Genomic DNA, 11,840 nt, shown 5'->3' with positions numbered 1-11,840 from the left:
AGCAGGGGAGTGGAAAAAGGCCTGTTTCTTCACAGCCCAAAAGACTCATCGTTGCTCATTCACATCCTGTCTACTAGTAGCAGCTACCGCGAGCCAACATTACAGATTTTTTTTCTTTTTTTTAAGCATTTTCCTCTCCCACCTTCCAGGCACGCCGATGGATTTAAGCACACGGAGTCACAGCTCTGCCCTTGCTATCCAAAATAAATAAGCAAGTGAAGCAAGGGGTCACTTAACCCGAGCACTCGGCTCCCGGGAGGGATTCGGCTGCCGCTGGCAGGGCGAATGCACCATCTCCCGGCGCTCGTGCCGCATTGCACGTCCCTGCGTCCCCTCAGGGGCGAGGATGTGGCCAGCGGCGCCCCTGCTTTGCCCGGGCATCCAGCACCATCCTGCCAGAGCAACCCAGCCTGCAACCTTGCACACAGCCAAAACCACCACTGAGCGACTTCCCTGGTGGCCTGGCCTGGGCACCCATCTGCTGTCATGGCCGGGTGGAAAAGCTCGGTGCAAAGCCAAGGGAAGGCCGAAACACCCGCCAGAAGCTGCCGGGGCGGCTGCCGGGGCAACAGGATGGCGCTGGAACCCCGGCCACCCCCGCATTCCTTCCCCAAACAGAACGGGCCGGGCACGGCAACGCCACAGCCGGCTCCGGCGTCTGTCTGTCCTGGCGCCCTGAGCCCCCGGCCATGGCGCAGCCCCTGCTGTGTGCTGCTCCCAGCCCCCACGTGCCTCCCCGGCCCTTCGGCCTGCCCGAAATCCTCTCCGCCGGAGGTGGGAGCCGGCCACCTGGCACGGGGAGGGGGGTGCGGCCCCCCAACGGACCTTTTTCCCCATGGGAATTTTCCCCTCTCTGGCTTTTCACAGGTTCGCTCAACCTCTACCAACCGCCCGGCCACGAGACAGAGACGTTGGCGGCACCACCAGCAGGTACGAGCAGGGCAGGCAGCGCGGCCGGGCGGCTGGGGCTGGGGCACCCCACGCCTGGGCCGGGCTCAGCTGGCGCCTGCCATTCCCATTTAATTTGCTTATCATTTGGAGCTCGCTCGCGTGGTTCCCATCTTCCTTACGCCCAAACTCCCCTTTTCCACAGTGTTTCACCCTGTCCCGCCATGCACCGGCATTAACCCTGCCGCGGGCAAGCCGAGCACTTTTGCAAGCTCCTCACTTGCTTTGCGCCGYGCCGGGCGGCCCTGGGGGAGCCCCGCGGGTGCTGGGGACGTCCTTCGGCACCGGGGCCCCCGAGGCTGAGCGGGGCTTTCGCTCCCCAGGTCTGCAGATGGCTCCCTGCGGGTGTTTCTTCGACCCCCGGATCTACCACATCGAATGGGCCGCCACCAATTTCCCACAGTCGCCCGTCTATAAGCTCGGCGGCGGCGGCGGCGCCGCGGCAGCTCCACCTGGTGCCCTCCTCCTGGATGCCCAGCGATACATCCACGCTGCCGGCCAGCCAGACCCATTCGCCCCTTACCAGCAGCTCCCTGGCGGCCCCCAGTATGTGGCCCCCTATGTGCCAACGGAGGACGGGGTGGGCATGGCAGCGGCAGCGTTCCCGGGGGCGCCCGCGCTCAGCGGGGATGGCCACGCTGCCCCGCTGCTGCTGGCACTGCCGGCGCTGGGCCTCAGCGAGCTGCCGCTCTGTGGCTACAGCCACATCGAAGGGCAGCTCAAGCCTGTGGCCAACTCGGCAGCAGCCCCGGCGCCCGCCGACATCACCGGCCACCATGCCACCGCCACCGGTCAGCCCCTGCAGCCCCTGGCGTGGAGCGGCGGCGCAAGCCCAGGGCTGGCAGGTTGCAGCCCAGTGGGTCAGCAGCCTGCCGACCTCCCCGAGAAGGTGCTGCTGGAGGACGCCATGAAGCTCTTTGACTGCTCGCTGGCTGCTGAGCTGGGCCGGGAGGAGCCGAGCGGCCTCCCGAGGCTCGGGGAGCGCCCGGGCGCCGACAGCTTCTTCCTCCGCGAGGAGGCGGCCGGCGACACCGGCTCGCTCTGGCTGCCCGAGGAGCTGCTCTCCTCCGACTACAGCGTGCCGGAGATCCTCAACGCCATCCTCAGCATGGATTATTTCTACGCCGTCAAGGCGGCCCCCGAGGAGCCAGGCTGGGATGCGGGGCCGGAGCCGCGGCTGCCCCCGGACGGCGCGGCCCAGCCTGACAGCGGGCAAGAGAGGTGGCAGGGAATGGAGGGAAATGGCTCGTTGCCGAAAGCAGACAGCCAGCTCGGCAGCGGGTACGTAGCCACATCCACCCTGTGTGGCGGCGGGCTGGGAGAGCAGGATTAGCCCCAGTGCAGAGACAAGGCAGGAGCCGGAGGAGCTGTGGCAGTTCCTGAGGGAGAATGGTGTTTCCATCCCTTTTTCTATTAAAAGCAATTTGTGCAGAAACAGCCTCTGTACCTGCATCCAAGGGGGGCTGGGAGCGCRGCTCCGGGGCACCGAGCCTGAAAGCAGGGCTGTTGTGTCCCACTGGGCAGCAAGGGGCCCCCCGTCCCCTGGAAACAAGGCATGGGACCCTTTGCAGTGGGATCTCACAGAAAAAAAAACAGTGGGAAATTCCCTTGTTTCATCTTGCTGAAAAACATCCTGGGGCAAAGCAGCCCTTTCCCTGGTATTATTTGGGGCTTTCCTCCAGCTGCCCCCTCACGGCATCACCAGCCCCCGGTACCCGCCAGGCCCCGAAACGCAGCCCTGACTTAAAGCACCGGCTGAGAGCGTGGGCTGCCAGCGCCGGTCCTGGACAGGGATGGGAGGGAGGGAGCAGAGCAGTGGCAGCCCCGGGAGCATCCTCAGATGCAGAGGCCAGAGAGGGAGAGCTGAGCTGGAAAAAAAAATAAAATAAGGGAAGAGACGATGGGATTTGGGAAAGGGGTGGTGGTGGTGCTTTCCAAGAAGCTCTCCGTGGAGCCAGCATCTGCTCCCAGAGAGCTTTCATCAAACACCGAAGCATTTAAGAGGGGAAGGAGCCCGGCACCCTCCAGGCCGCACACCGTGCCCGGAGCAGCCTCACCCTTCAGCAGAGGAGACAGTGCCAGATTCGCAGGAACCAGAGTCACCTGTCAGGCACGGACCCCCTCCCCCCCCCACCCGGGACAAGGGCTGCAGCACCTCCGCATTGAGCATTAGGGACTTCACCTCTGACGTGGGCACAGACAGAGGTGCAAAGCCCTGCTTGAAAGCCTCTGGGAAATAAATCCCTTATTTGCCACCAGGCACTGTTCTGTAGCCCCATCACCCATCCTTTTCCTCACTTCTCCAGCAAAATAAGCCTCATACCCCCAGGGACAGAGCCACTCGGAAGGAAGAGATCTTCCACCCAGCCTGCTTGGCTGRGGCTCTCAGTGTCCTCAAAACTGGGGAGGGAAAAAAGAAGCAATAGAACAAAAAAATCACTGCAATGGGCCAGAAAGTGCCTGGAATACTTCATCTCTCTTTATTGACTACTTTGCCTTGGAGCTCCACAGCTCTGCGCCAACGCGGCCGAGGCACCTCGCGGCAGCCCACGCCGCGCTCCCCTGCCGCAGCCCACGCGCCCGTGGCACCGGCGGCGCACCAGCCCCTGGGCGATGGATGGCCTGAGCTTGGAGGCCACGGCATGGGCCAGGAAGAGGAAGAGCCATTCGGGTCTTGCTCGCAGCAGGTGCAGGTTGAGCTATGCACATCGTTATCAGGAACCTGTCGCTCAGGGAGTTATAAGGGAATCGGCCCCTTCGTTAGGGTAGTCCCAGCTAGTGAGCTCGGATGGCTTGGCGACAGTCCGGATCTAGGCAGAAGCGGTCGCAGCGGGGCAAGCGCAGCACATCATGGCTCTTCCGCTTCCTCAGCATCTCACCTTGCAAGCCGACCCGCCTCGAGCACCCTCCTCACCCCCAAGCTCTCCCGAGCCCCGACCGGCTGGGCTTGTGCCCTTCGCAGATAGCCGAGGGGCCACAAAGAGAATTACACTGCTTGAGAGAGGAAGGAAAACAAAACAAAAAACAAAACCAAAAAAAAAATCCCCCCAAAAACTCAACGTAAAGGAGCCCTAGTGCCCAAGGACAAGTTTCCCTCTCCCGATGCTGTTGTAGAAGCCCTTGGTGCCATCCGGCCCGTGCGGCAGGCGGATCACCCCAGCTCGGAGGCCAAAGGAGTCAGGCACCTTTTTCCCCGCCGGASAATCGCAGGGCAGAGGTTTGGGGTCCAGAGAAGGGCTGGAGGTCAGGCCACATCGCCAAGGGGCCCACGCGCTGCCCGGAGCCATCCCGCTCTCCCAGCCGTAGTCAGCAAACCTCTGCGTCTCCGGGCTGGAGCTCAGGCCATAGGAGCATCCGTTTCCCAGCTCGGCAGTGAGGGGAGGGAAGATTTTACTGGACAGGAGGGAGCCGGAGTAGGGGCTCGAGTAGGAGCAGGGTTTGAAGCTGGAGCTACTGGGCCAGCCCGGAGTGGAGAGGAGCTTGTGCATGAGCAGTGGTGGGGACGCTGGCGTGCTGTCTGACTCCGAAGAGCTGTAGAGGAGGGACTCGCTGAGGCTGTACGGAAACTTCTCAGGTACCGCAGCCACCTGCTGCTTCCAGCCCAGCTTGTCTGCCAGCTCCATGTCCTCCRTTGCCTCCCTCTCAGCCCCGCTTTTCTTCTTGGAGCCCTTACCGGAAAGACGGACCACCTTGATGCTCTCCCTCCCCGGGGAGCCCTGGGTCTGGTGGTTCAGATCTTCAAAGGCTTTCCTGGCGCTCTCCAGGCTTTCGTACTCCACCAGGGCACAGCACTTGGTCAGGAGCTCTGGGTAGCGGGATGTGTACTTCCTCACATCCGAGGGCAGCTTCCTCCCGGGCCGCAGGATGCGGATGGAGGCGATGGCACCAAATGGGCTGAACATCCTCGTGATGGTCTCGATGAAGTTCTTCTGGAGCGGCGGCAACACACTCTGCTCCTGGGGCAAGAGGTCCCAAGCCAAGAGCAGCTTGCTGGGCGGGATGCTCAGAAGCGATTCGGGGATAGGGATTCTCCGTCTCACCTTGGTCCCTTCCTCATTCACCTCCAGCAGCTCCGAGAACTGCAGGGCGTAGAGCGTAAGCCGCCAGTCTCGTGTAAGGTATTTCACCTGCAAGAGAGTGGTGGCCTTTACATCCCTTTGAGACTTCTCAGACAAGGACCACCCCAAAGCTACAGTCTAGGCAGGCTGCAACACCCTCAAGCTTCAGTCACAGCAGGACAACATCCCCCCCCTTCACCCAAGCATCCTTAGCATGCCTGCATGAGAAGTTCCCCAGGCCCCCACAGGCTGTGGCTTCTTCTGGCAACAAGCCACAACTTCCATTTGCTTCACACAGCCAGGATTTTCCTGCGGCTTTTTCATTCCAAGGCTGGGTGCATAAGGGAAATTCTCAGAGATCAGCCTGGAAGGGGCATTAGCAGAGGGTTGGATTCAGCACTGGTGGGGTTTGAAGACCGAGTCTTCACTGCTTCCCTTGGTCACCCTCCTTGGCTGCCCAGGCTTGCTTAGACCTGGAGAAATGTTGCAGCACATCTAAGCCAGAGATCAGCCCCCGGCACTGCATCTCCAGCCCTAGAGATGTTCCTTCACCTGGACAACAGCCCAAGTGGGTCCAGACCTCCCAGCAGGTCGCACCAGAGAGAGCCAGAGCATAGCTGAACAACCAGAAAGCCTCCATGCACAGCCCACATCTAGCTCCCACACACTGCCTACCTTCTTGAAGGATGTCAGCAACTTGATGCTGACAAAGCCCATTTTGTTCTTCTGGACGTGTTTCAAAAGGAAGGCATCCTTGGCCAGGTTTTCATCTGAGAGATAAAACTCCACCTGGGACACGATTCTCCTGACCAGCTGTGGGTCAGGGGTGGAGTAGACGCAGTCAAACAGATCAGCCCCCAAAGCATCGTTCACATCACAGAAGCTCCTGAGAGGAGAGCAGCAGAGACATGGGCATGAGCTAGCAGCCTTCAGGGTGTCCAGCACTGCCGGGTCTCAGCCACAACAGTGCAGTCAGCAGTGATGCTAGGGGCACCACAGGCCACAGAGAAGCGATATCAGCCCATATCTTGCAAGGTGCTGGGATTCCCAGCTCTAGACCATGAACCCAAACCCACCCTAGCTAAGAGGCAGGTGTTAAGTGCTTTCATTTGGGGACACATGCAAAGCAAGTCGGGAGGAGCTCAGGTCCCCTCCCCATGCATCTCAGCACTGCCATGGCATCAACCACCTACCCATCAAAGCTCTCGAAGAAGTCCTCCTGGCCAAGCAGGGCAAGCGAGCGGCTCCGGGGTGGGAGGAGGTGCAGCTCAGGGAGGGAACTCCTTTGCACTGGCAGAGGGGTGCCACAGCTGGGCTGGGAGCCAAGCCCCAGGGCCACCACAGAGCTACGCGATGACATGGTCCTTCATCTGGGATGCCACACAGGAGAAGGACAGAGCTGGGACACCTCCTGGCTTCAGTAGCAGCCCCCAAACCCCAGCCCAGGGACAGGAGAGCTGAGCTGGTTGCTGCCCCTTTACCTGCTGGGCAGGGCTGAGGACACAGCAGAAGCTCCTACCACTACATCCTAGAGACCTGCAGGCAGCAGGCACCAACCCTCCCACCTCCAGGCTAAAGCTCCTAAAAGACAGAGGGAAAAAAAAAAGAAAGAAAAAGCCCCTGGGACTGTCAGGCTGCTGGTTTATAAGAGCAGCCCAAACCCCACAGAAAGGGCCCCCACAGGAGTTTAGAGAACTGCCCCAGAGGAGCTCCCCGGCAGCCAGGTGAAATGTGTCTGCAGGTTAAGCAGTCACAGGTGAGCCTCATGAGCCATGGGGCTGGCAGGGCCGGCATGGAGGCAATGGGGCCCAGCCAGGCAGTGAGCCACTGCTCTGAGTCGTCTCGGTCTGTGCCTCAGTTTCCCTGGCTTGGGCAGGGACAGTAGCATCACCCAGAGGTGGAGGGAGGGTTTGGTCCCAGGCAGAGCTGCCATCCGGAGGACTTGATCCCAGCAGCCCATCCACCCATGCAGGTTTAGTTGAGCTTTCCTTGTGCCTCGAGACCGTGGGCTCTTTGCACCTCTGCCCTGAGCTCTTGAAACCGCATTTCCAACCTGGGTCGGCCACAGTCTGTGCTGAAACGCCTTGGCCCTGAGACGTGGGGCTGCTCCGTATAGAGCCCGGGCTGTGCAGCCTGCGGAGGGGAGCCTGGCAGAGGGCTCCCGGCCCTCCAGCGTGACACCAGCAGTGTCACATTGCTTCTGGGACCTCGCGCTTGCACCTTGTTTTCTTGGGTGTCATCCCCCCGCTGGTTTTGAACCGCCCGATGATGAGATGGTGGGTGGAGGAGAAAGTCCTAGGAGCAGAGAAGCGGCCAAGGGCCTKACAGAGGAGCTGGGAGCAGCCACCCAGCATCCTTGGTCACAGAGGTGGCACTTGGTGGCAGGCCAGACCAAGGACCCACCTCAGCTGAGTTTGCAGTGGGATGCTACAAAATGCTACAGGGCTTAATCCAAAACACTCTATGGAGGAATCCAGCCCCTCTGCCCACGTTGCTCCGTGACAGCCTACCCTGAGCCACGTGCACGTCTTCCCCCGGCTGTGACCCTGCACCACCATAACCACAGCTCGCCCAAATGGTCTCCCAGCCAGCCTGGGCTCCCCCATCCAGCACAGGGTCCTGTTGCCCTCACCCAGCACCTCCCCAGCCCTGTCCCAGCCCGCAGAGGCTTTGCACCAAAATCCCTCCAGGGATTTGACCACCAACAAGGAGGGGCGATGGAGCCAGCGGCAAGCCAAAGCTGGGCTCCGTGCACGTTTTGACCAGGAGCATTCGGAGCTGCGCTTTGCTTTCCCCTTGCAGCCAGCTGTGCTCAGGGGCAGCGGATGCTGCCCAACGTTGACAGCACTGGGATCGCACAGCCCTAGGGAGCGAGGGGGACACAACCCTGGACAGACTGGTCTGTTCTAGCCTCCTGAGGCTCAGCATCGGGAAGGAAGGGGCACAGGCTGATCCAGTCCTCCTCCTTACAAAGTTGGGCTTTAAAAAGGCTTTGCAAGACTTGGCATAAACCAGAGGGAGAGGGAAGTGAGCAAGAAGGATGCACGGGGAGAGTGGCTAAACTGTGCCCTTCTCAGAGGGATTTGAGATCTGGCACTGGTGGCATCCAGGCCTCGCTCTCCCTTTCCTCCACAGCGAGGCCGGCAGCTGTGGTTAGAAAACGCCTCCTACGGTCCTGCGCTCAGCCACGGCCTGACCTTTCAGCCTGTTCTCTTCGCTGTGAAACCCGGCATAATGGGCATGTCACCCCTGCAAACCAGTCACTGTTTCATGGTGAAGCTGCCTCTCTGGCTGTCTGCTTGCAGTTCAGCAGGTCCTGCAGACACCAGACCCATGGCCAAAATTGCTTTAATGAGATGGCACTGGAGCAGCAGTTGCTGCCATCGCCTTGGAGTGATTGAAGCAGAAACGGGACCACGACAATTAGTTATAGTAYAGGCCTGAGCATTTGATATATGTTTATTGCTATTCAGGTTTAGCTGGGGGGGGCTGTGCATACGGGGCTGAGGTGGGTATCCAGACTCCTTGCACTGTGCTGCACAGCTCCAGAGCACCTCGTTTGCACGTCCATGGCAAGCAGGAGGTGGTTGGGTTCGGTCGGTCGCGGCTGCAAAGAAGAGCCAGTGCACCAGCTGAAGTTAATGTCACACTGCAGGAGCGGGGGGAGTTTATGACTTGGTTGCTCAGTTGGTTTTAGACCATCTTATCTCATCAGCAGGATCTGAAGTGCGAATTCTGGACCAGGGAGTATTCACTGTTATTATTTACAAAATAAACCCAGCTTTCTCATTTCTCTCCTGCTACTTTGATAGGAGACATTTACAGACAAACATCACCCTGACAGACAACAGCACAGGACAGTAAGAGGGAAAGATGTGCCACTATACACACTTTCTTTTTACTTTCCATTAGCAATTTTTTTTTTTGTTTTTTTGTTTTTTTAAGTGTCACAGCTACCTTAGTACCATTTTGAATGAGTAAATATTATATTTGGATAGAATATACTCTGATATGCAAATGTACACGAGGCCCCTGGAAAAGCTCACATCAAATACTGGTATAAAACATCATTAGAAATAATAATAATAAAAGCTATTTATGACACGGCATTTATTCACAGAAAGATTTGCACTGGGGTTTTGCGTTTGCTGTTGCGGTTTGGCTTGGTGATGGATTTCCACTCTCCTTCTGCCCTGTTGTCCATGATACTGGGCAAACCCACAGGGCATGGAAAGGGTGAATAAACCACAGCCGAGGCCCCCCCAGCTCAGAGACCCCCGCGGGGAGCTGCCACCACAACGACAAGGCAGGAGAAGGCAAAGCGATACAGCAAAGGGAAACGCCGCTGTAGTGTGGAGCGTACCGCCAGCCACCGGGCCCCGTGGAGAGTCCCTCCCTGCTACATGGGACACGGCTGCTGTGTTTTGACCTCGGTCTGAGCAACACACCGCTGCGCGGGCTCACCCACAGCGGCGGGGAAAGCAGGCAAGCAGCCCACCCTAAGGCACTGCACTCTCACACCTTGTCCATGCTCCAGCCACGGGCCCGCGTGCGGGGCCAGCTGCGCCCTATGTTCAGTATTTTAGCTGGACGTCAAGCATGAAAACCTCGCCGGGAGCCCAGGATACAGGATTAATTCCCCTCTGCATGGATGCCTTGGTGAGGATGGGACCCGCCRTGACTGTGGGCATCAGGGCGCAAGGAACAAGCTTGGTGACCAGCTGCCATGTCCTGAGTCCTTTGGTATCTGGAGTTGGCCTGACAGAGTCCCGGGATCATTCGCAGATCACCCACAAAAAGCGCAGCCGGCAGGACACAGGAGCGCTGGTAGGAATGCTGTGTCCTTGAGTCCCAAAGTGTGTTTGTGCACCATGCTGCAGGCATTGGGGCGGTGAACGGCCTGGAGCCTGCTCCCCAGGCGGTACAGGAGAACATTGTGCTCTGCTGTTCTCCCCCAGCACGAACGAATTGGCAAAGTCAGAGCCAGGACAGCTTGTCTTGCAAGACTGTAGGAGAAAGGTCAGGTATTTTTCCTTCTTGGGCACTGATTGGTTCAAGTTTGTATCACAGTGAAGTCTGAGAAGTGGGGAAGAAACCCAAACCACTTTCCCTGAAAGAGAAAGCCTCATTTGCCCACCTCACTCACGCTGCTCCAAAGAGGCCTGACTGGTTGAGCACAGCCTCTCCTAACCAGGCACATCCGATCCATTGCTAAATATGGAGGCGTTGTTCTCTTTTTAGCAGACTTTGGACCTTCACCCTCCACCCAGCAATTGTGCTGCTTCTACCAGCAGAGAGATGGAGGACAGCAGGTGTCCTGCATGTTCTTCCTGCATGGACAGTCTGCAGTCCCTTCCCACCACCCACCCGGGCTCACCACCAGGAACCCTTCCTCAAACAGAAGTAAACATAAAGAGAAACTAAGAGGCACTAATAATGCAGATATGGGGAGACTCAGGCTTGAGGCTGTCAAACCTGGCTCCGGAAGTCTTCGTCCAGCTGGAGAAAAGCCAAGTCCCCATTTTAGATCTCCTGCAGCGAGTGTCCCGGGTCGCTGCGCTCTCGCTTCACAAGCGGCTCCCCCATGCTCCGGGAATCTGTGTCCACCTCASTCCCCAGGTCACTAATGTCATCTGCAAAGGACAGGTCTTACCATCAGGGTCGTCAGTGGACTGGGAGAGGTCATTTCTCCCAACAGAGCAGAGCGGAAGAGCCAGCACAGGGTTCCCCCTCCCACATTGATTCAGGCTCAACCCAGACCCAAGAGGACTTCCCTCAGGGGAGAGGAGGTACCTTTGTCCAGCAGTGTTGGGGACAAGGATGTGAGGTCACCAAACTGAAAGAGAAAGGAGTTACAGGGTGAGTGAGGATTACGGCATCCCAAGGCGCCAGACCTGCAAGTCGTAATCTATTTAAGGTGCTCGTTAGAACGGCTTGGAAGCCCTTAGGAGAAACCACAAGCACCAGCAGTGCTGGCAGTGAAGAGTCGAGCGCGAAACCAAAACCATGTTTTGGGGCAAGTCTGTGGCTCCCATTTAAACGATTGGGCAAACACTGTGCACAAAAATCCGGGGCAGAATCTAGCTCTGGAACAAGGAGAAATTTTTCTGCCTCCCAGGTCGTGACCAAGCCAGTTCTGCCACAGAGCCCTAACCAGGACACAGCACTATGGATAGTGTCTCTTGTCCAGCCCTCTGCATCTGTCAGGCAACTGCTCAGACATGCCAGCTATTCACCTCTTCTGGGACTCCACCATCACTCCAGCTCTGCAGAGCTCCATGCAAAGGGTTTTCATTCATTTCAGAAAAGTCCTTTGGCTTGCAAGGCCACAGTGCCAAGTGTAACCAGAGAGCTAGTGATATATATGGTTCTGGAGGTCTGTTGTCTCCCTCTGTGATGAGGTCTGAAACGCTAAATTACTCTAACAATAATGCTGCATACTCATGCAAAATGGGGCAGCAGCAGAACCGAAGACAGTAGGAGTAATAAAGCACTACAAGCAATGGAAATGCAAGGACATGATTCATTCTCTTCTGCTCTGAAGAATCAGCCGCCGCCTGGAGCACGGAAATATTACAAGAGTCTAATGAAAAAGGCAAAGCCTGAAGGATGAAAGCTTCCCAGTCAGGTTTTGCTGGAAGCCACACTCTACCATTCGTGTTTCTTTAATATCAATAAAGACAGAGGTTTTGTGGAGAATAGTGTGAATTTGAGGCATGGCTGACTCGATGCAACAGTGTGGAGCTAATGGGAGAGGAAGAGAAAGCAAAATGCATGTAATTGATTTGTCTAGCTCCCCTACATGAGCTACCTAGAAGGAAGAAAACAGCAAGG

At 57.9% G+C, this 11,840-nt stretch overlaps 3 protein-coding genes across 4 annotated transcripts in view; 1 reads left to right on the top strand and 2 right to left on the bottom strand.

Annotated features, from left to right (window-relative positions):
- Positions 1–2,362, top strand: part of PRR22 (proline rich 22) — a 4,043-nt gene extending 1,681 nt beyond the window's left edge. The window contains exons 2-3 of one of the 2 annotated variants that reach the window (XM_026078679.1): positions 868–930; positions 1,272–2,362. In XM_026078679.1, coding sequence (XP_025934464.1) covers positions 868–930; positions 1,272–2,281 — 1,073 coding nt within the window. In that variant the 3' untranslated portion in view covers positions 2,282–2,362. Of the gene's footprint in view, positions 1–43; positions 931–1,271 lie in introns of those variants that run through there. The other variant, XM_026078678.1, reaches the window with a different exon arrangement.
- Positions 2,363–4,019: 1,657 nt separating this feature from the next.
- LOC112972327 (la-related protein 6-like) lies at positions 4,020–6,366 on the bottom strand. The gene is made up of 3 exons (XM_026078691.1): positions 6,200–6,366; positions 5,682–5,892; positions 4,020–5,075 (listed from the first exon to the last, which is right to left on the bottom strand). Exons 1-3 carry the CDS (start codon positions 6,364–6,366, stop codon positions 4,020–4,022), a joined length of 1,434 nt encoding a protein of 477 aa, XP_025934476.1.
- A 2,109-nt stretch (positions 6,367–8,475) lies between these two features.
- The window catches only part of RFX2 (regulatory factor X2), a 57,738-nt gene continuing 54,373 nt past the window's right edge, over positions 8,476–11,840 (bottom strand). Inside the window, exons 17-19 of the mRNA XM_026078690.1 lie at positions 10,800–10,842; positions 10,482–10,639; positions 8,476–10,116 (exon numbers count right to left, since the gene is read on the bottom strand). Of these exons, the coding sequence (XP_025934475.1) occupies positions 10,530–10,639; positions 10,800–10,842 (153 nt within the window). The 3' untranslated portion in view covers positions 8,476–10,116; positions 10,482–10,529. The remainder of the gene's footprint in view (positions 10,117–10,481; positions 10,640–10,799; positions 10,843–11,840) is intronic.

Source organism: Apteryx rowi, unplaced genomic scaffold, assembly GCF_003343035.1.
Source record: "Apteryx rowi isolate R43461 unplaced genomic scaffold, aptRow1 scaffold_482, whole genome shotgun sequence".
NCBI lineage: Eukaryota > Metazoa > Chordata > Aves > Apterygiformes > Apterygidae > Apteryx > Apteryx rowi.
The sequence above is the reverse complement of the archived record's forward strand: the minus strand, read 5'-3'. Positions and strand labels throughout refer to the sequence as shown.